The 26,067-nt window shown below is 40.5% G+C and overlaps 1 protein-coding gene across 1 annotated transcript in view; it reads left to right on the plus strand.

Annotated features, from left to right (window-relative positions):
• The window catches only part of hectd2 (HECT domain containing 2), a 51,247-nt gene extending 25,458 nt beyond the window's left edge, over positions 1–25,789 (plus strand). Inside the window, exons 14-22 of the mRNA XM_069658568.1 lie at positions 3,072–3,160; positions 10,090–10,154; positions 10,407–10,500; positions 12,764–12,838; positions 16,550–16,637; positions 18,604–18,710; positions 23,629–23,744; positions 24,580–24,723; positions 25,656–25,789. Of these exons, the coding sequence (XP_069514669.1) occupies positions 3,072–3,160; positions 10,090–10,154; positions 10,407–10,500; positions 12,764–12,838; positions 16,550–16,637; positions 18,604–18,710; positions 23,629–23,744; positions 24,580–24,723; positions 25,656–25,776 (899 nt within the window). The 3' untranslated portion in view covers positions 25,777–25,789. The remainder of the gene's footprint in view (positions 1–3,071; positions 3,161–10,089; positions 10,155–10,406; positions 10,501–12,763; positions 12,839–16,549; positions 16,638–18,603; positions 18,711–23,628; positions 23,745–24,579; positions 24,724–25,655) is intronic.
• The last annotated feature ends 278 nt before the right edge of the window (positions 25,790–26,067 follow it).

The raw sequence follows: 26,067 nt of genomic DNA on the forward strand, positions 1-26,067 counted from the left end.
TGCTGATGGGTTTGTCTTTGTATCACAAGATCTCCTCCTCCTCAGTGAAGCTGTGTCAGATTACTTGGATCTTATTGAACATACACGTACGTAGTGGAAAAGTGGATCATCCTGCGGGAGCACAATAAGTTCCCTTGTGTTAATTTTCCGCTTTATATAAATCCATTATCCATATATTCAGCCTGTCCAGTCCAGCTTATACCAAAACATGGGCTTTTTTAAAGGATGGCACTGCTACTGTTCTATGTTTGTCTCATTGTCAACGATACTTTTGTACCACGCTGGAGCTGTGAGGCAAAGAATAATGCGATTAAATGATTTGATAAATACACAATAACTGAAAACTTTTCATGGGATTTGTTCTAGAGATAGACCGATATGGTTTTTTCAGGGCCGATACCGATACCGATTATTAGTAGTCAAGGAGGCCGATAACCCATATTTGGAGCCGATATTAATTTGAAAATATTGGCATCAACATTTTGAATAATACAAACTCCAACACTTAACTTTGTTTAAATGCCTTTAAGCATATGTTTATTAAACAAACAAACAAAAAGCGCAGGGAGTTCCCAGGGTCAGCAGCATCTCTTATAAAGTTAACTGAAAATTTTAATAAATAAATAAATAACTTCCTTTTAGTAAGTAAATAAAACAAAGTTAAATAAAATTTGCAAAGAAATGAACTTTTTCTCCTCTCCGCCGTGTGTGTGAGCACTCTGCACTCTTATTGGCCGTTGGATAAAAAAAAAAATGGCCGATGCCGAAATGCGTCAAAATGCAGAATATTGGCGCCGATAATCGGTCGATCCCTAATTTGTTCACAGTAATAAAAATACAAAATGTATGTCAGACCTGATAATTCATTTGTCAGTGGCAAATGAAAATGTGGCAAAAAGTGGCTTCTGCAATATCCAAATTGCAGAAGCTGCAACTTCATATCAAAGATAATCAGCATTATAATTTTATTCTGCACTGCAGTTAGAAGGTTCAATGTTCAAATCCCGGTTCGGACGAAGTGGGCCTTTCTGTGTGGAGTTTGCGTGTTCTCCCCGTGCATGCGTTGGTTCCCGGGCTATGTTGTTACGTTTACAACAATGGTAATGTGATGATGAACACACGGTAACGCAAGGCAAGGTCACGGCCAACACAAATGTGAAAACACGAAGTAAACAGCAGTCTCATGTTTGGTTGACCCACCCTTCCACCAACATCACCTGACTTCCTCCTTTGTTCACATCTTAATATCTGCATCATAACTTTTTGGGTCAGTTGCTGAAACGACTGATGATGTTGGTCTTCTCTCAGACTCCATAGACGACTGGGAGTTTTATCCAAATCCAGATCGCACTCATCGGTTTAATTCTCCAGCTGAACTTTCTCCTTCTTTCGTGCTTCCATCACTGCTACTGCCATCAACACAAGAAACAGTCCATCATCTAAAAGCTTTGTATAATGTTGATGTAGAATTTTGTCCAAGATTTCCTCTTTAGATCCAGTCTTTCTTGTTCAGTACACAGGAATTTGCATAAAACTTAATACTTAAATGGAAACCAATTGAGTGTCTGTGCATCGGCCTCTTCTCCTTTCTCCTTTCTCTCTCTGTCTCCCTTTCTCTTCTAATTTCTATCTGTCTCTCTCTCTCTCTCTCTTTCCTCTGGTCAAGTTGTTCTTTCCATCGTCTTTCCATCTTTCCGCGGTCGTCTGTGTTTTTGGTGCCAGGGGACGTCGGCCCAAAGCAACACACTCAATGAAAGCTGTGTTCCCCTCATTAGCAGCACAGGGAAAGCCCCGACTCTGCCTCACACACACACACACACACACACACACACACACACACACACACACTCAGCTGCACACAGGCAGGTGTACACACTCACACACACACAGGCTCTTTTATGCATAAAGCGGTGTCAGTTTCTGGTGTTGGGATGTGAGCGGTCCAGATGTGTGTCTGGGCTCAGAACAGACGGCTGCTGTTTCTCTCAGTCGGAGCTGGAAAAGCTGCAGCTCCTCATGAGTTATTCTTCTGAAACTACCTGCTCATTATCCTTTTTCATGGTGCTGACACTCACCAAAGACATCGCCAATTAGCACAGAGCGCATGTAGACAAGGTGTTAACAAGAGACGCAGAAAGAAAATCAACAACTCAGACGGACCGTGCAGATTTCTTGACTTTTAGGAAGTGATGTCGTTTGAAGTGAAACAGAGGGACGTCACTCAGCAGTGACACACTTTGTAAAAGAGTTGTTGGCCATCCAGTGAGCACTTTATCAGGACTCCCTCATAGTAGAAATTAACCTACAGATAATTATCAGCTTAATCTGCAGCTGCACTCCACTTTGTAGTGAGTTTCACCTCATTGTTTGGATCTCCAGCCCACAACTTTACTGTTCTTTTTCACTCTCTGCGTTCTCTCCCTTCCAGTTTGCATATAAAACCCTGAAGGCGCCGTACACCACATTCTCAGCAGCAAAAAGCCACCAGACAAAGCTAGAGACTAGCTGGACAACATAGTATAGCATTTCACAGCCAGCCAATGTAACAGATAGATCTCTCAGGAGGAGGTGGAGACCAAAAACAGAGCAAAAAGGGAGTCAATTTTGGACATCAACACTACTCTACATTAATGAACATGTCGCTCTGTTGCTGCAGAATGTAAAAAAAGCAACCTTTTACTATCAAGTTTACCGTGATTATCTAATGTTGTGTTCACAACTTGTTTCCACTGTCCTCAAGAGGTCAAAGTCAGCTGTAGCAGCTTTAACTAAATGTTACTTTGATAAATGCAGCAGGTGATTCAACCATGAAATGTTCATTTTTTTATTCTCCTTTTTACTCTTCTAAACACTTCTGATATCTCCCTTCATCCTTCCCTTAACTGTATTCTTCTTTTTTTAAAATTTTGAACCTCACGTTTTTTACCCTCTTCCCATCTTGCCACCATCTCCTCTCCCCTCCTCCAATGTCATCCATGAATCTCTCATTCATCAAGATTTTATTGGTTAATCACAAACAATGTGTTGAGTCTTATTCTGAGTAAAAGTTTTTGTGTTGTTTTATTTTTCAGGAATGTTCACCTACATGAAGGACTCGCGCTGTCATTGGTTCAGCAGTTGGAAGTGTGACAACTATTCGGAGTTCCAGTTGGTTGGGACTGTATCCTTTATTACATGAAGGTTAGCACATACTGTTTAGTACTGCATTTATGATATGTTTTTCGGAGACTTTGGGTGGAACAATAAATAACTTTTATCCAAGTTTGTCTGTTAAGCACCATAAATAGCCACAGCTATCTGCTCCGTCTCAAGGTCTGATTCACAAAGCAGATTGCACTATTGATATTCTGGCACAAACATGCCAATAACGCTCTGCTGCTCCGTGCAGTTTGCTCTTGTTTTGTGTCTGATTGAGGAGAGACGTTGACTGCACGGTCACTGCTGAGAGAGCTGTAGTCTTATACTTTAACTGAGCTCCACACTGACAGAGCTCTACTACATTCAATGCTCTATTAACAGTTTATTGTAAAGTCCTGACTCGACTAGTTTCTCTGTCTGTAATTCCTTGAACAAGCCTGCAAAAACAGCTTGTCCAGATACAATCATCCCCATCATGCTTAACACATTTGCCAGCGTGTGTCGGGGTTGAGCCTCAGACAGCCCCGGGCCGATGGATCTCCTGTTTATAACAATAGTAGTAGCAAAACATCATTCACAGACTGTGTTAAAAGACATTTTAATTTTTTATAACACATAAAAGGTGGAATTGTTGTCATGATGACAGCCCTTATAATACAGTTACCACTAACTCTGCAGACGGTAATATTTTCACTCTAACAGGTGTTTGTGAATTAGACACTTTTTGACATGGGGCTCGTTTGCATAGAAAGGGGGTTAAATCTGCCCTGAATGTCTGCATAATGACTCATTTAAACACACGCAAATGGCATCTGCAGCACACTTTGGGGTGCATTTACCCTTTGCGTGCTTCGAGAATTAGGCATCTTATTTGCAAAGGTTAAGCGGGCACCAAAGCAGCGCAATCCCTTTGTGAAGTAGGCCCTCGGTTGGGCCCTTTTCCACAGCAAAATGTGACCATGAACAGAAACATGAGCATCTTTTATGTACTTTTGTTATTTTCATAGTTCATTACTGGTTTCACGGCTTTGGGGGCAGCTGTAAGCAGGTTTGTTTCCCATAGACAAGACTCCAGTCTTTTGGGGTTCAGATGTGCAGACGAGCACAAACACACACACTCACACACACACACACAGGCTCTCCTTTCTTTCACTCCCCCTCCCTCCTCCTCTCTCACACTACAACACTCCTCTATTTGAAACCACAGAGGAGAAAGAGATACTATAATGTGTGTTTTTAGGCTGCAAATCTGCACACTGAACAAATATATCTCCGACTAAATTTGTCTTTTTCCAGCCCGGAATATAAAATAAAAGAGACACTTCTTTAAAACAAGACAGCCTCGGAGATTTCACAGAGATACTCTTACATAACAAATAGCCTTGTAAAAAGCATTGGCAACTTGTGTCTTTTAAACATTTTATGATGGACACTACAGACTATGGATGGCACCAGCAATGATTTAGTCCATAAGGAACTATGTAAATTGAATGTAACAGGATTTTCTTTACTTTTTTAATTGTATACTTCATGATGCTACAAACAGCCAATGCACCGACTGCAGCCATATTTTGTCAAGCTAGCTAACATGCTAACTGACCTTAGTTGTGTTGTACGGTTAAGAATCAGACTGAATCCAGGTCGTTCCAGGACTCAAGAAGCTTTTTCTGTAACGTTTTTCTACTTTGTCCTCATTTCATTCTTTTCTCTGGACTTTGAAGTCTCTGAGTCGTTCAGCTTCAAAGTGTTTGATTTGTAAAGAAAACAGGAATATAAGCTCTGATCCAGAATCGTTGTTTTAAATACTGCTAAGTTTTTTTCTCGCTAATTGCATTTTGTTTGAAAATGGGATTGTTGTCTGGGGTATGTTCAAAGGCAACATTTATTTTTTCTTTAGGTGAGGGTTTTCTTTGTACCGCCCAGTACTCATAGAGCAGGGAGTGGGCAGGGTGTGATGGGGGGGCGGACAATCACAGGACTCAGAAACCGGCATGTGGTAACGTTTAGGCCACAGGGGCACTTCGGTTAGGTTTTGAGGCTTTTTCAGTGTTAAACCAAGACCATGATCTGTCTCTAACCTTAACCAAGTGTTAAATAAAGTACAGCGAGTGTCGAATATACTACTGAAAAAACATTAATAACTGCTTTTGGTGCTACAAGCTGATTTTGGAACAAATCTTGAAGGGATCCAATCAAGTTACTGTTTGTGAACTTTTACTGAGACCTTTTGTTATTTCATTAGGCTCATTTATTATGTTTATAAAGCCCAAATTCAGTTGATATTTGTGGTTTGAGATTTGTATTATTAGTATCATGATTAATATCATTTGTAATGTTTGGAGACAGGGTTTGTATCCAGCAGCTTTTCACCCAAAGAACTCGTAACACACCTGAAACAGCTGCATCTTTCTTCCTGCTCCTGCAGCTTGTTCGAGCAGGAAATGAGCCCATTTTGCCCGACACTTACAATAATTACACCATGTGTACCTGCATTCATTAGAAAGTTGGAGTACTTGGTAAAAACTAAATTGTAGACAGGTGGACAGACATCTAAACTCTCAGGAGCTGTTCTTTACTCGACTTTATCTTTACATCACTTTGTATGCATTCCCACGCCTCGAGAACTTTCTGAACACACCCACATTCTTGTTTATGCTTCCAAACAGTCCAAACAGTGAGCTCCTGACTTCCCTGCACTGACTTTACTTTGTACTGGCCCTGAGCCGTTGGCCGGCTACTGATACTGATGTTCATGTTATTGATTTATTTTAATGTAATACAGAGCACAAACGAGGCGAACACGATGTGCTGCAGTCGTTGATACATCTCTGTGAAGCATCCATACATGACCAGCTCAACATACTGCAGAGTAGCTCTGCTGTTCCTGCTCTTTGTCAAATGTACTTCCAGGAATATGTGCATGTGTGAGTGTGTTTATATACAGTGTATGTGTGTGTGTGCGCGAATAGAGAACGAGCCAGCACTTTATCCTTAGTTAGTCAGCCAGCTGGGAACTGTCAAAGGTTATATAACCTAATAGCTGCCTGTTCTTCGCCAGGTCATTGTGTATTTGTGTGTGTGATTGATGTGTGTGTGTGTGTGTGTGTGTGTGTGTGTGTGTGTGTGTGTGTGTGTGTGTGTGTGTGTTTGTTTAAGTGCAGAAACAGTGAGAGAGGAGTCAGATGGGGAGAACGAGACAAAAAAGAAGAGATGGAGAAAAAGAAAACTTGGAGGAAAGCAGGAAGGGTGGACATGTGTGTGCGTGTTTCTGTGCGTGTGTGCTCCAGGGTGTTCCGTGCATGCTCCACATGTGTGCATGTACTACAAGCTAATTTATCAATCTGCCTTCCTGTTTAGTCGTCATGGTAGCATTGCGTAACTATGGAGATGGATGGAGAGGGAGCTGTAGAGAAAGGAGAGGCTGGAGAGAGGGGTAAATGAGAAGCAGGAATAAAGAGGTGCAGCAGGGGGTGTTACATGGAAATATAGAGGATAAACAGATGTAAACAAAAAGGAACAAACATTGATGATGCAGCAGAGAGAGAGAGAGAGAGAGAGAGAGAGGGACATGAAGAAAGACAGATGTAGAGGAGATGAGACTGAAGCATGGTTAGATTAACCCTGAAAGCAAAGGCCCATAATGCACTGCAGCTGTTCACTTTCCCCTCCTCTTTGTGCAATGTGGTTTTTTGATTAAACAGGAATATGCAATTCGTTAACACAATGCCTCCTAATGAAGAACAGAAGTTCAACTTAAGAAAATAAGCTCAGCTGTAATAAAACAGTCGGGAACTTAATTGTAAAAAAGACATATCCCAAAGTTAACTACATGACTTAAATTAGTACAAATCAATTTGAACTTTGGGTGGGCCAGTAATGGAACGTTTGGTTGAGAGAACTACACATGGTTCTGTGCTCTACATTTCGGTGTATCCTAAAGTGTATCTTAAAGCAACTTGTAGCTACTGGTGGTTTAAGATGGATTTTTTTCCAAATCTTCCAAATCGCAGTTTTGACGAAAAAAATATTATTACGTTTAATATTTTGTCAGAAATGTGATATTTTGATAGAACTTTTGCTGCAACTGCAACACATTTGTAGAATGAAACTAATGCTCCATACAGCACTGTGGTAGGACTTGTAATTATATTTGTATAGTAGCCAGGTTTCAAATACTAACTGGGCATAGTGAGCAAAATGGGCAGGAGACCAACAACACACATTTTCTGCGGGGTAACCAATGATAGTATAGGTGGGCGAGGCATCTCCATCTGCTCCCATTGTACGAAAGTGATGCCATAGGCACTGCCATCTTGTGATGGTGACGTCATTTGGAGCCAGAACTGTCAATCATCCAATTTACAGCGTCAAATAACTAATTGAAAATAAACTTGTCAGAAAAATGAACACTTGGACATAAATCAGCATGATAAGAACTAACTATAATGACAGAAACCATGTTTGAGAAACATTTATTTGGCGTGTATTTTTATTTTATAGTTTGACTCATGTCCCATCTGTTAACACGGAGGAGGCGGGCTTTATGACCTATACTACAGCCAGTCAGCAGGGGGCGCTAGAGATGCTTTGGCTTCACTTTTAGGGAGCTGTCATGTCGTCCATCTTTTTATACAGTCTATCGGGGTAACATTACTGTTTTTGTCAATGGACTCTTGTGGCTTCAAGGAGAGCAGTGGACAGCTTTGTTTGGTTTAAAAAGAGGTGTCGTACACTCTACAAAGGGGTCTATTTCTGTCGAGATCCTTTCTGTAATGTTGTTAGACAGTTAAAATATCAATCAAGCACTTTAACTGGACACACTTTGATCAGGTGCATTAGCCCCCTAAATGGTTTTGTTGTAGCCAATGCAGCCTGTTTTGTGGCCCCTGGCTGAAGCAATCTACCGGAGCAATTCCAAAACTTGTGTTAGAGCACAAAATATGTCAATTTAAGGGCACACATCTACACGCTTGGACTCACAAGGACAATACTTGTGGCAGATAGGTGTTGAATAAAAGATACGGAATCACCAAAGTAAGACGAATCATTTAAGACAGAAATCGAATACTGAGATTATTTCAGTCTGTGGTGGCAGCTGTGGCTCAGTAGAAGGGTCAGATGGCGGTTCGATTCCTGGCTGCTGCAGTCTACATGTTGAAGTGTCGTTGGGCAAGACGCTGAACAAAATGCTGAAATGGTTAGATCCTGATTGGACTTTGGCACTTGGCATAGTAGCCTCTGCAGTGAATGTGTGTGACATGTAGTGTAAAAGTGCTTAAGTGGTCTGAAGACTAGAAAAGTAACCTTCAAGTTTGGAGAAAGTTGTTGCATAATTTGTTGTTCACTGTTTGTTGCTTTGTTGGTATTTGTGTTGTTGCACCAATTATGTAACACCAAGTTTAACAACCCGTCTGGCAAATAGGGATAATGGGCACTAAAACAGACAGAGGTAATGTGAAGCAGAGCTGGCATGAATGGAGAGGGTGAGAGAGAGAGAGAGAGAGCGAGAGAACTTTATTCATGCTTGTCCCATAAAGTGAAGATATATGAACAAGGGCCTCTAAATGTTGTTCTGTTACACTCTTTGATATCTGTGTGTGTGTGTGTGTGTGTGTGTGTGTGTGTGTGTGTGTGTGTGTGTGGTTGACTTCTTAATGACCTTAATGGTTGTGGAAATACAGTGTATGTTTGTTTTCATGCAGCGCCTGTATGTGTGTGTGTGTGTGTGTGTGTGTGTGTGTGTGTGTGTGTGTGTATGTCACCTACCTGTAATCAGTAGAGTGCAGTTTACAGACACACACATACTCAACCTACACACACATAAACACACAATTACTCCACATATGGTCACCACATGTGGCAGCTGTGAGCACCGTGTGTGTATTGAGTTTATTTGTGAGCGTCTGTTTCTGTGTGTGTCTGTGTGTGTGTGTGTGTGTGTGTGTGTGTGTGTGTGTGTGTGTGTGTGTGTTTGTGTGTGTATGTTCAGCCACCGCCCCTTGGACATAGACAAAAAGCAGGTGGATGAGACGCTCAGTACGTGAACTCACCATCATACCAAGCCACATTCTGGCAGCTTTTATTCTCTGAGGATTTCTTACATCAGATATTTGAAAATCCAAACTATGTTCCCAAAGTTTTCTGTCTGAAAGTAGGTGAGGAAGTAAGTAATTTCAGAATCATATACAGACTCGGGGGTTATTGTCAAGCGATTTACACAGAAGGAGTTTATGCTCTAAATAGAAAGCTAATAAACCGCAGTAAACTTCAGCACTTGCAAAATAAGATTATTCAACAATACTTCATAAAGTACTTCATCATTATATTAGTAGTAAAATGTATAATAGTTTAGTATAATATTTTAATAGTAATATTAAAGTTAATTTTTAAAGTAGTATGTGCAAAATAAAGTAAAAATACACAGAGATTTGGTGGTGGAAAAACAGTCCATGGAAAGATGTGGTTATTGAATCAATTCTCATTCAAAGCAATAAAAAGTGATCCATGTTAAGTCCTTTTTCAGTCTGGTGAGCTGACTGTGAAGAGTTTTGGAAAACTGAGCTCTCTATTGGGAGATACAGTATGTGTGACTTACGGTGGCCCTGAGAGCTCAACGCACAGCTGCTTAAGAAAACACATGCAAATACACAAAAGACAAGCAAATTAAGAAAACATCCTCAGCAATTATACAATACATGCAGCATTTAGAAAACGTGCAACAAATACAAAAACAGACAGAAAAACGCTGCAGATTAAAACACGGTCTTTAAATGAATACGGTAACCTTTGTGTCATGGGAATGTATGTGTGTAGAAGCTCGCTACATATTTAAGCTGATTAATTGTCCAGCTGATGATGGAAACACATTCATTATGTGCAATCTGTGTGTGTGGATGAGTGTGTGTTTGCTCTGTCAACAGTTACTTCCTCCTTAACCTGCTGTGCTATCAGCTGATGGGCTTAGCAGTTTATAACAGCATCGCTCTGGACATCCACTTCCCCCTCTACTGTTACAGGTACATCTGATCTCATCTCATACAATATTTCCCCTAAGAACTTACCGTGAAATCCAAAACAGGAGAGAATATTGACTATGATTGCAAATGTTTGCTGTTAAAGCTGGGTCACCTAATCAGCACACCTAGGCATTAATAAGCACTTCTTTATAGGCCTCTGCACCAGTAGTAGTGTAAATCTGTCCTCTGTGCTTTGTAAGGTGCTCATCCAACCCAAGGACTTATACTTATAATGTGTGTCCCCCTCTACAGGAAGCTCCTCACGCCACCCACTGCACCATGTGACCAAAATGCCTTTGTCGGCATGGCGACCGCCACGCTGGACGACCTGCAGCAGATCATGCCGGTATGTGTCTCTGCTTTATATGTCACTGGCGTTAAATGCCAGACTTTGTTTTAGAAAATATATGAGACAGTTTGATGAGATACAGGTCAGGTTAAAGGGGAGAGTAACACTGCAATTAATGAGCATTGTGTCAATTCTCACTCTAAAGCCCCTACAGCATATTTGCTTGCATATACACTTACTCTGTTTGTATAGCATTACAAATAAAAACCTGAGTTTGAGCTTAAGACTGTTAAGTTTAACAAAAAATCTCTTCAAATGTAAGATTTGAATGTCTGGCTGCACGGTGGTGCAGTGGTTGACGCTGTCGCTTCACAGCATGAAAGTTCCTGGGGGCCTTTCTGTGAGTTCGCCTGTTCTCCCCGTGCATGCGTGGGTTCTCTCCGGGTACTCCCGCTTCCTCCCACAATCCACAACATGCTCGTTAGGTTCATCGGTGACTTTAAAATTGCCTGTAGATGTGTGTTAGCCCTGTGATTGACAGGTGATCAGTCCAGGTTGTACCCCGCCTCTTGCCTAATGACAGCTGACTTTGGCTCCAGTCCCCCCTGAACAGGATAAGCGGTGTACTGCAGATAATGGATGGATGGATTTTATAATGTCTAAGTCTGGCATTCTCACGCTTGCATTTCTCCATCCTGTCACTAGAGGTTGCCACAGTTTCACTTTTAAACTCATTTTGTTCACTTACACAACTCGATCCCTCCAATCATCATCTATGAGTCTAACTTTTACTGTATGTTGCTGTCACATTAAAATTAAGTTTACCACCAGATCATGTATTCAGCTTTGATTCAGAACTCTCACTCTGTTCATACTTTTACTATACTTTCAATATACTTTTAATATGTATATGTTTTTAGGTTTTAGATATGATTCCCTGTTATCTAAAGATATCTAGCACGCCTTCATGAATACACAATCACGTTCTTGTTTCTTTACTTTACGATCTTCTGTGTGTGCAGATAAGCTCTAAATCTTACACTTCAGTCTGTTGATAAGGTTTTCTAGATTGTTCTGAGAGTGTTTGCTTTGGTAAAATTCTCATGTAACGCGTGGTGGTGTAATTAAGAGTTAAACAGGTTTGTTTCATTTGTTGAGCGTTCCCAGATGTGAAGCTTTTTCATCCGCTTCAGCTCACGTTCTTCTGTCTCCTACACACACCCATTTAGTCGTGCAGACTCACGCACACACACACACGCATACATTTTTCCGCCACACTCCCGCCTGCCAGTGTATACATCAGAGTCGTACACACTGTACTCACATCATGTACTCTGTGGGTCTGAGAGAGAGAACAATTCTTTGTTTACACGAGAATAATATGCCTGAAGTGTTTTTATTTTATTATAGATGCAGGAAAAGGATGTGCAGTCTTTAAACATTTTAAATAGGTTATATTTTATGGGAAAAGTTCACAAGGCCAGAATGCATCGTGCAGAGATTTAAGTAACTGACAGACAACCCTGTTCTAGGTGAAGTTGCAGACAAAGACTAAGGTGCCTTTGAGCAGGGCATGGAACTCCACACTCTGCTGCAGGCGCTAACACTTTAAGTCTGCATCTTAGTAAAAGTGTGTTTACTCTTTGTCCTCACTTTGCAGCAGAGGAGCGTTGCATGACAGACGTAGATATTCGTCTGTATTGTGCAGCAGCGTTGAGAGAAAGGTCTGCAGCTGTCTCTGCACAGTAGCCGAGTTACCTGATCCACGAGCTGCTCCACGTCCAAAACCTTCCCCGCTCTAAAGGTCGAAATTTCTGGTTCTCCAAGCACAGGCACGCACACACTGGGATGCTATAATGGGCCTGTGGTTACATAACAGCAGGATATCAGATATGAGGCCTGCAGTTGGCTTCGAACCCCGTAACTCCGGCGACTCGTCTGCCAAAATATTCAATCTTTATTGAGCCAATACATGAATGTGCAAAACAAAGTGGAGCTTTGGTGCCTTGTTTAAATGTATCCTGATATTAACTCATTTCAAATAGTTACATAACTAGTAAACATTGTTAAAGCCAAGGCATCAGGTGACGCTGCAGCATTTGAGACACATTGTCGCCTGCACACGTGATAGTTTGACGTTCTGACTTAAAAGCATGTGAACAAGGAGCTGTTTCATACCTGTGATCATGCACTTGTGAAAAAATATGATAATTATCCAGAAGTGGAAATAAAGAATCTTTGAACAATTTTGGTACAAACCAGTCAGCTGTGAGTCCCAGCATTGTGTTTGTGTGTGATCTTAAACTGTGTGTGTGTGCAGGAGCTGGCTCATGGTTTGGGAGAGCTGCTGAGCTACGATGGAAACGTAGAGGAAGACTTCTACCTCACCTTCCAGGTATGAGGATGCACATACAGCTTCAGGAAGTTCATCATGACCTGAATTTAAGCTGTTGCAAAAGTTTCTCTGCGATGTGGATTTTTATGTGTTTTTAATGCATTAAAGTGCATAAATAAGAAAAGTTATATTTGACAGGTTTGATTCATTTTAATGTTTTCTGTTGTTAATGACGTGAGAAAGATCTGAGTACATATAAACTCCTCTGTTAATAGTCAGGATTAAAGTGACTCTGCAGGTCTGACGGTGCTGACAGACAGCTGTGAGTGCTGTCACTGCTGTGTGAGTTTAATAAAGACCTGAGTGGGGGATCTGGATCAGCCCCACTGATGTCATACAGCAGATTAATCAGATGTTTAAATCAAAGTTACAAATAGACATTTTTTTTACCCATTACTCTTAATGTTTTTGGCAAGCATTGGTTCCAAATCTTTGACATGATAAATGATAAATTATCCATGTTTTAGTTGGGGTATCAAAATGATAGAGTACCTGCCATAGACCTGCCTTCTATTCAAATGAATAATTTTGCTAACCTTCTCTTTGATTTAATTCAAGCAGAGTTCTGTGTGGCTGCTTGTGTTTCGACAGACGTTAACATTTCAGTACTCTAGTCTGGTCAGTTAAATAAAAAATAAGAGTCAAAACACATTAATTGATTAAGCGTATGAGCCAATGATGAAAGCCTTTGCATTTGCACTATATAGTATTGGCATCTGTTGCGGCTTACACGAAAAAAATCACAAGCGGCGCCCAGTTAGTGACGCGCTTTCCATCAGCCAGCAGTGGTTGGTCTGTCAGAGAGGGTAGGCGGAGCTAAGCGGCTGCTTTTCCGGTCTCTGCAAGTGTTGTGAGTAAACAGTAATCTACTATGGCTGAACAAACAAAGAAAAGATGGATGACTACAGATACAACTTCAACAATAAGAGAAAATCTAAAGAAAAAGAAACAAATTCGACGCTCAGATGAAGGAAAACTGTCTAAAAAGGAAACAAACTGTCAGCGAGGAAAATCAAGAGTTAACCGTGGACGTTACACATGCAACACTGATTGGATATCTGGGAAGTGTGCTGTTTATCGCCATAAGAGATTGTTGTTTGCTTAATTCTGTTTAGATTGATCTGTAATAAAAACCGCAGTAGCTAGAGCACAACTTAGCTCTGAAGCATTTGAAGTTACTCACAAACCAAAATGTTGCACACTGCTCATAAAAGTCAGAGCAGGGCGCAAACTGCATTTTAACAAAAGCTTATCTCAAAAATCAAAACATTTATAGCATGCAAATAAATCCTGGAGTGTAGTTAAATATGTAATGTCCAGTAGGTACATTTGCACCATTTCCATTTGCAGAGTTCGAAGGGTTAACAATCAATTTTAGTTTGGCCTTCTTTGTTACGGACAATTGCACCACTGTCCTCTATTGCTGATGTTTACTTAGCATAGTTAGATCTCACACACCATCTCAAACCTTTATCAAACCAGTTATTACAACGCATTTCCTGTTTAGAGGCATCGCAGACTTCCTGGATATTTATCTGTGCTCATTATCAGCTGCAGACTCGGACAGGAATGCTGACAAACTGCTCACTTTTACCTGCAAAAAAAACATGTTTTCTTCCTGGTATTAAAGTTAGTGGTTGTTCTATTATTAATCAAGTATTAATCACAGGCTTCATTAGCAGGCTACTGTTCATAAATTTGCCACAAACGCCACAAAATGATGCAGTTTATGTCAAAAGTTTTAAAGTCTTCTTTAAACATCAGTAATTTGGTCCTCAGCAAACATCACACAGTTCCACATACTGTGTTTAACATTACGTGACGTCAGCATGTTCTATGAAACACTCCTGTCAGCCCAGGCTGAGCGCAGTAACCAGCTATAATGGAACGCTTTATGGTGCCCGCTGAGGTTATATAGGCAGCAGGAACATGTGTTACGTAAAGGCCTGAGGGGAAGTGTTATTTTAACCCACAGTGTGAGCTCCCTGTGAGCTATAGGCCGGCCACAGTCACACCACTGAGGTACAGCTGCACCCACTGACCTTAAATACACTGCGTCTCTCTCTCTCTCTGTAGTTCCTATATGTCACTCACTCACAGTGACGCCGCATTTTTATATACAGTGTAAATATATATGTTTGTCTGTATCAATAAGTGTCTCTTTGACTGTATTTATACTCCTCTATTTTTTGCACACATATAGGTTTGTACTGCTATTCTTGCAAGAGCCCTCCCCAAAATTCATTCCTATAGTCCCTCCCCCGAAGCTAAACTTAATGCTAACCATAAACCAACGTTTGTTTATGTACCACATACAGTATGAAGTGTTGTCGACAAGGATTTTTTTGGAAATATAAGGTGATTTATTATAAATAAGATTGATGCACTCGTGTCTGTAGGCTAAATGTGAAGCTTCAGCACACGTAAAGCTCAAACACCTTTTATCTAGTTAGTTTAAACCTACATTTATAGTTATATTCAAACAAAAGTGCAAAAAGAAGGAGGCGTTATTTGATGGAGCTGAACCAGGTGACTTCCGCGAGGCACCTTGAGGTTCCCAGATGAGTCAGTGTCGCAAACAAAGTGTGTCTGTTTGGTGCTGGGCAGGTACTTTATCTCACCTGTTTGCAGAATACAGACAGAGCTTTAGCTGGAAACACTAAGAAAGAGGCAGACAGTATCAGTCATGTGCCATAAAGCCATAACAGTATGTTGAATCAGAATCAGATGTTTGCATTTTATTAGTTATTGCCAAGTAGGTTTACACATACAAGGATTTTGTCATGATGTTTCTGTTCATGACAATATATAAAATAGAGTGAAACACAATAAAAATCGTTTCGTGTATAAGATGTACCTTATATCTATTCATAAACTGTAATTAAAGGTAGTGAAGTAATGTGACATATATAGCCCAGGGAGTGTCCAAAAGCTTACAGTATGAAATAGAGAGGGCGTGTAATGTACAGAGATAATAATCACGTGTGCATTACTGTAGCACATAACAGTAAGATGTAGAGGCTTAATGTACTGCCAAGATGGTGTAGCGCTCCAAAGAGCTGAGGACAAGGGCAGAGTCAGGGGAAAGGTCTCTGGGTTCAGTGATACTTTTCATAATACATGATTTTCTTTCTATTGTTAATAAAAGATATTGATTGGTACCTTTTTAACGTTGGCTTTTTGTGAATACTAATTCATTTTTTAACAGTTTTCAGGAATAAACGTAAGTTGCAGTGGTGCTATGTTGTCGAGCTTCCGTACATTGCCCCTTTGATAAGCTGAACGTTAGACGTTTTAAAACAGTGATGATTTGCACAAGCTTTAAAGCTTTGGTAACACTGTTTTTCCAAGCTCTGCACAGCCTGTAATATAATCCTTTAATCGTGAATATTTTAGACCTGCTTTTACTGAAAGGACTACAAAAATTATAATTTAAATGTCTTTAAAAAGTAGGATTAAAAATGTGTTATCATGGCTAATCTTTATTTCCTGCTCTGGCTCAGGAGGCTGAGTAGGTCAGGCCATCTTACATCAGCGTGTGAGTTTTTATGTAAATAGTCAAATGAGAGGAAACTTGTAAAGCGATTTGGATAATTGGACTAATTAAACAGCCAATTACCATGAACCATTTTTCCAGACAATTAAACTTCTTAAGTCCGGGAAAATCATCAGGTTCACTTATATGACATACTTTGTGTGTTTGTTTTGCAGGTGTTTCAGGAGGAAATGGGGCTAGCCAAATCCTACAACCTGAAGCCTGGAGGAGATAAAATCCCTGTCACCAAGCACAACAGGAAGGGTGAGTCCACGCTCAGAGACATTGCAGGAACTACATATTTCAGCAGTGAATGACCTCTGAGTCGTTCACTATTACAGTCGGGAAACGTGCTTACTGGCACACAGACCACCTTTACACCTGCACAAACCTGCATACTGCTGTTTGGAAAAATCCAGGATGAGATGCCCACAATGTAATAAAGAGCAGATCATCCTAACCCCCACAAAGCACTACTCACATCCATGCATCGTTATTGCACAAACCAAAGGATAGCCTCACTTTGTTCTACTAAATGTTTCATGAACCAACACAGCTCATTACAAATGACTTTAGTGGATCAAGTTTCATTGGAAAACATCCTAAAGTTTGAACTCGTAGCGGAGAAAATGAGCTGACTATTTTCAGGATCCGTTAGAGAACTACTGTGATAATGTCGTACTGCTGCAGTCAAGGTTAAAGGTCGTATAAACGTTTGGAATCGTTATCTTTTTACTGTTTCCTGATTGATCAGCAACTAAAAAAAGACAATGTATGGTGAAAATCGCAAGACCTCTGGCCGTATTTCAAGTAAAAATGGCATATTTGATAAGTCATTAACTACCGCTTGACAACACCTAACGTTAGCTCTCAACTACATTAGCATTAGCAAGTCTGAAATATCCCACTAAAATTTCAGTTAGCTAGTTTACACCTTTCTTATTGTATGTATTTAAACAGTTATGTTAGCTTACAGTTAAATGCTAACATTAGCTGTTAACAAATGGGTTATCGATTTGACTTTTATTATTATGGCCAGATGTAGGCCTACCTCCAGATTTTCCTTATCCTTTGTCTTTTCATTCACTGATTAATGGATTAGCAGTTAAGTAATGATACTTTGTCAAATTTCCCATGTTTAACGACTTGGAAAGCAGCAGAAATGATCCGTTTTGATAACAGCATTTAAACTTCCAACCCTGAAGGTGTCATCAGAGAAAAATGGCCGCCTAGTGAATATGGTGAATTGCTGTGAGCACAAGGCATCAGCTGACGGTGACAGAGGTGTCAAGCTTTTTAGAAACTCACATTTTCTGCTCTGAATAATGGCATTTGGACAGAAAGAGATTGTTTGAGATATTTATTTTAAAATGAAACCTGAAACCAAAGTTAAAAGCACTCTGGTGCAACATGACTTGGGTGCAAGACAGTGAAAAAGTAAGCTAGGTGGTTCTTAAGCCTTATTTATATTTCTGTGCTGTAGCTACACTGTAGTCACGGACCCTACACCGTAGCCTGATATGCACCCCAGAAATGTAACAACATGGCCCGCAAAGGCTGTGTTTGGTAAGATTAGTGGCATCATACGGATCACTACGGGGGACACTATGCTAATTTATAGCTAGCTGCTGCAGCCTGTAGGCTTCCACATGAAGCTAAAACTCGAACAGGCATTGTCATTGTCAATGTTTATTGGCGTATTCTGTGTGCATATTTTCTGCCTTTCTACATTCATTATCCCCAACTCCAACATGATTTACTTTATATCAGTTGCCATTGTTAGAAGTACTCAGAGTAGCAATTAAAAGATCAACACATTGGCCTCGAAACCATGCTAACAACTAGCAGTTTGATTGGGTAGCGCGGCAGACACACCGACTCACAGGTAGATATGATAAAAACAGCATAATCCATGTATACATAGGCTACAATGTAGGCTCTGTGGACATTCAACTCAAAAGCATAACTCAGGCTTTAGTCTTACCATTGCATCAAATTAGCGCTGCACTCTAAAGAGAACTACTATAACTTCTTTATACTTTAACCTCATACAAGCACTAACACAGAAACCTGGCTCAGCTCGAAAGCTTCTTTGTCCTGTTAAGTGGATGAAGTCAGCTCTCTGCCACTTGTGGTATCAATGGAAGAGCCAACACTGGAGGGTAAAGTGGTAAAAGTTTGTAATGGAATATAGAAAAATCACGCTGTTCTTTTCCTTCTCTCTCCGCAGAGTATGTCCAGCTCTACGTCGACTTCCTGCTGAATAAATCCATTTACAAACAGTTTGCTGCCTTCTACCACGGCTTCCACAGTGTGTGCGCCTCTGATGCTCTCATGGTGAGTCCACAGAGTATCCACAGTAAAGACTTGTTTGCTGGTTCCACAAATATCACGAGCTTTCCATTGGTCAGTACCTCCAATTCCTAGTCATTGCGACCATAAAAAGGGGATTTCAAATATGTTTTTAAAAAGTTTTGAAGTCAGCTGAATAAAATTGAAACTAGTAATCTAGTAAGACTGACCTTCAAATAGATATCTCCCGCTTCATCTTAGGCCTGAGCAGTTAGCAAGCCAGGAAGTTGCACTTACTAATGTAACTTGAATAAAGTTGGCCACTGACCACACATACTAAGAGTAAATTCAGAGTCATCCACTTACTCGTGTTGTTTATGATGTTGTCCTGGATGGAACTTAGTGCTAACGTGACAAAACTGGCTTTAAACTTCCTCACAGAGACAGCACTTCATTAGAACTGCTGTTGGGCACGCAGTTTGATGTTCAAGGTCAAAAATACACAATATAGAGCCTGAACAAGACGTGGCCAATATTACACACAGATTGTAGGTTATAATGGGTATATCCATGTCGGCAATGTCAGAGAAGTAACCATCACACTGAGAAATAAGTCAAGTCATTTACAGTGTATCAGATGTAAGATTCTTCATTTTATCAACCCTCTTTAAAATAACACAAGTAGTATGTTGAATTACTTGGTAAAGATAATAATAGAAATGAACACACGTCATTACATCTAACTTTGACAGCTGTGTATCAAAGAAGGTATGACTAAAGTAAAAAACAGGATAGATTAGAATCTGACACACAGCACAGCGGCTGTGTCATGTGAAATTCTAGTTTAAACAGCAGTGATGTGTTTCCAGAGAAGTGGCGGGTGTGTATTTCCTGGAACTACATTGCAGATATTGTATCACAGCAACTATCCACTGTTGGGCAGCAAAAGTGACAAATTAAGACTTACTATGTTGAATCACTGTTGTGTTACAGTTGAAAATAGATGAGATTGGAACACTCATTTTTTAATCAAACCATTTAATCTTTTTCACTTCTTGTCCATCATGGACAAAGACACTGCCTGAAAATGGAGCTCATGCAGTAAATCCTGTTTGCCTTCCTCCTTCATCAAATGTTAGCTCTCCCTGATAAAAAGCTGCTGACTGAAATCTGATCGTGTTGTTGTTTGTTGAGCTCTGGGGATCCTGGTGAGGGTCAAAGGCCCCTGAGGGACCCACATAAACACAGTGGAAAAACATGCATCCAACCTGGACATTTCACTGTGCTCACTTAAATACTTTCAAGTGCTCAGGCACTGATGTCATGTGACCTGACTGTCTTTTTGTGGTTGTTTATTTTGACGAGTTATTTTCTTCACATTGTTGCATATTGTCTCCAAGTTGTGTGTTAAAATGAGGGTTAATTTTTTTATTCTGTTTTTTTTTTTTTTTTTTTTCAGAAATCATTTGTTGTCGTTTTTCATCAATGCAAACTAAAGTCTTACTTCTGTCTTATTGTATTCTTTTTCTATAATATTATATAATAATATTGTTATTGACGGAGCCTGGGAGGGGACATGCAGGGGGAAAAAATCTATGGTTGAAAAAAATATTTTTTTGCGAGATCTCGCATAAAAACAAGCTGAGATCACCTTAGCAACCACAGCGGCCGCACATAGTAGAACATCACAAGTTAATTCAAACTCCAGTGGACTACTTAATGTCTTATTTTACACCGCAGATGACTCATAATTTACATGTACCGAGTTTTAATTATTTTAAAGCGTTAACCGATTTAATTCCGTGGAATAAGGTTATTTTAAGAAAACAAAAGCAGAGACGACACGTTTGCAGCGATCAGCAGTGGCGAGTGTGGTTTCCACTATAGTCATTTGTTGTCCACAGAAAAATGAATGTTCCAGCAAACTGTTGTTCGTACAATGTCTCAAAAGACATCGATTGTTAATGAGATAAAGCAGCGAAGTAGAATCGAGTCGTTCATTTCCTCGTTTGTGTACAAGGGACTCACAAGCCACGCCCACACACATCTGTGACTGCCACCACTTAATTCAACACCAGTTAAACTGTGACACCTGTCGCCAGGTCAGAGTAAGCTCTGCGACGAGATAGTCCCCTTGCACTAATTATTCTTTTCAGAAGTCTCTCGCTTATATGAAAACCGTGCCTATACTGCCATGCAGTGATGTAATGTCTTTGTATTTGAGGCCAATCTCAAAATAAAATTCAATGAACCTCTCCCACGGGTGCGTGCGCTCCATTATTGTTGTGGTTGAACTGACCCTGAAGTCGTACAATGACCTAAAAAAAAGTTTTGAAAAGATCTCGTGAAAATTCTTTTTATTTATTTTTTCAACCATACATTTTTTCCCCCCATGTCTTATTTTATTTTGAAATATTACTAAAACTTCCTGTTTTTCCAGACTCATATAAAATAATACAAACCTATTATATAATATATATAAGCTGCTGAGCAACATTTCTAGAAGGTTCCTCTGCTATTGTGGAGTACTATTACAACAGTAACACACTTAAGTTGTGCTGTTAGTCCATGTGTGACCTTTGACCTCTTGCCTCGCCTGTGTGAAGGTCAGGGTCGGCTCAGTCAAGTTCACAGTGAACCCTGTGGGACTGTGTGTACGTTTGTGCTGCACTGTTTTGTTGGTAGCCCCTCCTCTGATGTGCTGGACTGCAGAGTGAACACACTGAAACAACTGTGTGTGCGTGCAGCAGATAAGATGGTCAGAGGGACAGTTTGACTGCACTTTATCAGCTAGGAGCCTGAATCTGGGTCAGAGAGGGGACAGGCCGGTCTAAAATATCAAGACTGGAGGGGGGACGACACGTTTCAGCTGTGCAGATAATAGCTTAGTCATGACCAACGCTCATTGGCTCCCTGTGTTTCTGTACTCTCAAGTTTTTATATCTCATTTTATTTACGGTTGATTAAAGTGGCTTTGTAATAACACATCCCTGCCCTATTTAAGCCTATAAAACAATTACCTCATCGTTTGAGCCCTGATTTATTTACTGTATATAACATCCTTCATTTAATTTGACTAGTCCCATGTCATCATTCGTTCTGTTCTGAGTGGCTAGAAAAGATCTCTTCCTCTTCAATCCAAGAGACCCCAGCCCTTGTTTATCTGGTTATCTGAAGCTGTAATAGGGCTGAAAGGGATAGTTCGGATTTTTTGAAGTGGGGTTGTCTGAGGTACTTATCAATAGTAAGTGTACTACATACAGTAGATAACAGTCAGCATGGCCCCTGTTATGAGAAGCCGGCCGGAGTTCCTACATGGAAACTAAGCTAAGCACCGCTGCAGACGAGGTCAGGAGTACCACGTACTTTAGCCACTTAAAAGAGTCCTACATATAAACAAACATTTCAGTTTAAGGTGTACGCTATTTTTTTTGTCACCGCTTCACATTGACGTCAGACAACCCTTTCCCTCGGCACTATGTCCCGCACAACAGCCCTGTATACCTACGCGTGCAGCACACGGTATCAGATCAGCTGTTTGGGTCAGAAAGTACAATATTATTATATATAATATATATATTATATGCAGTTCACGGTAGGGACTAGAGAACATTGTTTCCATACGTCGTGTAGTGTTTTCTGCCGTATGTCAGCTGTTTGTGTCAGAAAGTGGCTAGCACAGACTGAAAGTTACCACTGTTAGTTCTTCCTTGTTTTTTTTCCAGTCTGTTTAAACAAAGAGTGTCCTGGTTAGCTTATAGATGACACCGAGTTCTGCTGAGTGATAATGGCATTGAATGTAAACACCAACACTCCACACGCAACACTAAGACAACACCACGTCGGCACCAATCATTTTTATGCAAAACCAACAGCGAATAATCCAGCTATCCGAACTATCCCTTTAAGACAGACGTGAAAAATTGTGAACTTGTCCATTTGTCTGCTCACTATTTTAAATGTATATCTGTGTAATTCATGATTACAAAGCTACATATATGGCCCTTCAGCCTGTGGAAATTCCATCATGATGTGTAGATTTACTTGATGTTTGACGGAAGTGAAGAAGTGTCTTGATGGAGGTCAGGAAGTCACCAGAATCATCAGGGTCGATTTCAGGTCTCTGCGGTTTAATATGTGGGTCAAACTTCTGACGTCTTTCTTCCTCTTCTGTTTGCATTCGATGCCTCAGTCACGTCTGCATTTTGTGACGTGTCAGGATGTGATCTGGCAGGCCTGGGAGTGTGTGTGTGTGTGTGTGTGTGTGTGTGTGTGTGTGTGATGATTTTTGGTGGTGGAATGTTTTTCCTTTTTAGCCGTTGGTCTGGGTTGTGACATGGAGCTTGGAGTTTTCAGAGTGTCAGACGATAACGGCAAAAACAAAATTTATTAAACTTATTCTTATTAATTTGTGTAATTTACATTTATAATTTATTCTTAAACACTTCTCCAATCCACTGTTGATCATTTGCGGTGTCCACAGACCGGCCCAACAAGTAAGAGTGGGAAACAATGACTTTCACACATTTTCACATCAGCTGCTCCGATGATGCAGAACTTCCTGTTTCTCCTCCTGATTTACTGGTTGTGTTGCTCTTGCAGGAAGTTCTGACACCATTCAAGCAGCGGATATGATTGTTGCATCCGACTGCTGTTGTGTTTTAGTGGAAATTTATTCTGAAAGGGTTATGTTGCGTGCATGCTGTTTCGTTTTGATAAAATGGTTCCTCATGGTCGCTGTAACTCAGAGGGCTGAACCCGACTGTGTCCAGCAGGTCTTCAGCTGTAATGGATGTTTTCATATACTGTAATAACCTCTCTATATAGTTGTTTATATGTCCAACACTATGCAACAAATTACCCACCAATGCAGGAAATTATGAATCATGAATGTATCATATGTAGTTATTAGGCTACTTGTGTTACAGTGGTGTGTCTTAATATCATTTCTCTTGTTTTGCAGTTGCTGCGGCCGGAGGAGGTGGAGATGTTGGTGTGTGGGAGTCCAGAGCTCGACATGAGCGCTCTGCAGAAAGCTGCTCAGTATGAAGGATACAGCAAGACCGACGGCACTGTGCGGTAAGACGCCTGCACTTCCTCTTAATTGGAACTGACCCACAATGCAATGCGCTAAAATCTTCGTCTTCTGGTTCCAGGCAGATTGTTTAAAGTATTTGAGCACATTTTTTATCAGTATTATCGGGTTTATCTTGTGAACACAGCCTATTTATTATGACTAATAATCGCTTTTTTAAACAGTCTGGAAATCAAAATGTCAGCGCTGCTCTTCAGCCGACCACAGTTTGTTTTTCAGTTCAAAGGCAGAGATGGTTGACTAATGGTTTTCAGTGTTTATATGCCGCAGGCAAGCAAGGCATTAGTTTTGTAACAGGAAGGAACTCTCTCTCACACACACATGCACACACACACACACACACACACACACACAGACATACACACTCACACACATGCACACTCACACAGACGCTCACATACACACAGATGTCCTTCAGTCCTTTTGTTTCCCGCAGCAAATAGGCCAACACTTGTCAGACACAGATAATGAAACCCAGCACGGAGCTGACAGCTGACAACAGGCAGCTGCAGGCCTGTTATACAACTGTCTGTCTGTCTGTTACCTCTTCATTTTGCAGTGTATTATTTTAGAATCATATTGAAAGTACATGTAAATGCAAAACATATAGATTTGTTATTTGGCAAAAAAAAAGTTTGAAATAAAATGCACCAGGTAAAGAAAAAAGAAAGCAAAATAACCAGAAGGGAAAAACAAAGCACAAAACCCTTCAAACCAAATGAATGCCATTCGGAAAAGATGACCCGATAATGATAAACTCACACTGAGAGATTATTCTTCTGATCATCCATGTCTGAGTTATTTCTTGTTTTGCACCAGGTGTTTCTGGGATGTGGTGCTGGCGTTTCCTCTGGAGCTGCAGAAGAAACTCCTCCACTTCGCCACAGGAAGTGACCGCGTTCCTGTCGGGGGAATGGCTGACCTCAACTTCAAGATCTCAAAGATCGAAGTTCCAACTGACTGGTAGGTTCGGAAACACTGATAACCAAGATAAGAAGTCAGCTTCGACACTGACCATTTTAAATGTACTGTAATCTACAGACGTCAGTATGATACACATAGTCTCCATCACAACAACCTTCACTGATTCAACAAACGGTCTCTTTAATCTCTGATTGGATTATCTGTGTGTTTGAGCCGCCTAAGAGATACTGTAAGGGTAGTATTACCAGTATAACTGTTCTGATTTGACTCTACTCACAACTGGGGTGTGATCTAAACTGCAGGAGGTATGACACACTGAACTTAAACAGTAATAAAACCTTGAATCTGGGCCACACTACTGTTCTTTTACATACACAGTTTTGAAAATGTACAAGTTGCAAGCATTGATTTAAAACAAACAAACATATTTTATCAGGCATTCAATTAGCAGAAAAAAAATCTTCACAGAACATAAAACAAGACCTTTTTCACCCTTCACCTGCCGTCATTAGCCAACCAAGGAGGCTGTCTGGTAAAAAGACCACTTTGACCAAATTGGCAGCAATGTCCAGAGGCAAAGTCAACACATACAGTACATAATGATAGTGAAGTGTATAACACTGCAGGTTCTCTGTGTTGATCAGATGAACAAAAGAAATGTGCACTTCCTCTAAGCATGCATACCGACTTGATACAAGGAAATCACTTGTTGGGAGTGGAGAGAGCAGGCTCCATTACTCACAGGATGACAAAACTTCCTGCGATTATCTCGACTTTTGGGTTTAAAGTTTTTCAAACATCCCTGCTTTAGCGTTTTTGATGTGTCCCATATGGTTTTATTTAATATGTAGAGACATGATGTTTAGGACAGATTTTCTTTTTTTCCTGATTGAAACTAACTTGCATTCCTGATTTCTCTCTCTCTCTCTCTCTCTCTATCTCTCTCTATCTCTCTCTCTCTCTGTCTGCAGGTTGCCGATCTCTCACACCTGTTTTAATCAGATCTGTCTGCCTCCGTATCGAACCAGGAAGGAGCTCAAGCATAAACTCACCATCGCCATCTCCAACGCTGAGGGCTTCGGCCTGGAGTGACACACACATATACACACACGCATACTCAAACAGACTATTAGCGACGCTAGCTACCTGTCCACCACAACCACCACAACGCACCTTACGTATCTCTGTGGTCGTGAATCAGACTGTAGAGGGAACAAGCTTCTCAACACGTGCTATCTTATGTCAAATTGTGTTATTGTGGTCTGAAACACACGTTTGTGTTGTACTCATCTGTTTGCCAATGTGGAACTGTTTTTAATTTGCGTTAGATAAGACGGGATGTCCCCCCTGAAACTGCTTCAAAGTAACACTACAATCCTTTTA

This window comes from Semicossyphus pulcher, unplaced genomic scaffold (genome assembly GCF_022749685.1).
Source record: "Semicossyphus pulcher isolate SPU_LCO1_2020_fin unplaced genomic scaffold, fSemPul1.0.p SCAF_12, whole genome shotgun sequence".
Taxonomy (NCBI): Eukaryota; Metazoa; Chordata; class Actinopteri; order Labriformes; family Labridae; genus Semicossyphus; species Semicossyphus pulcher.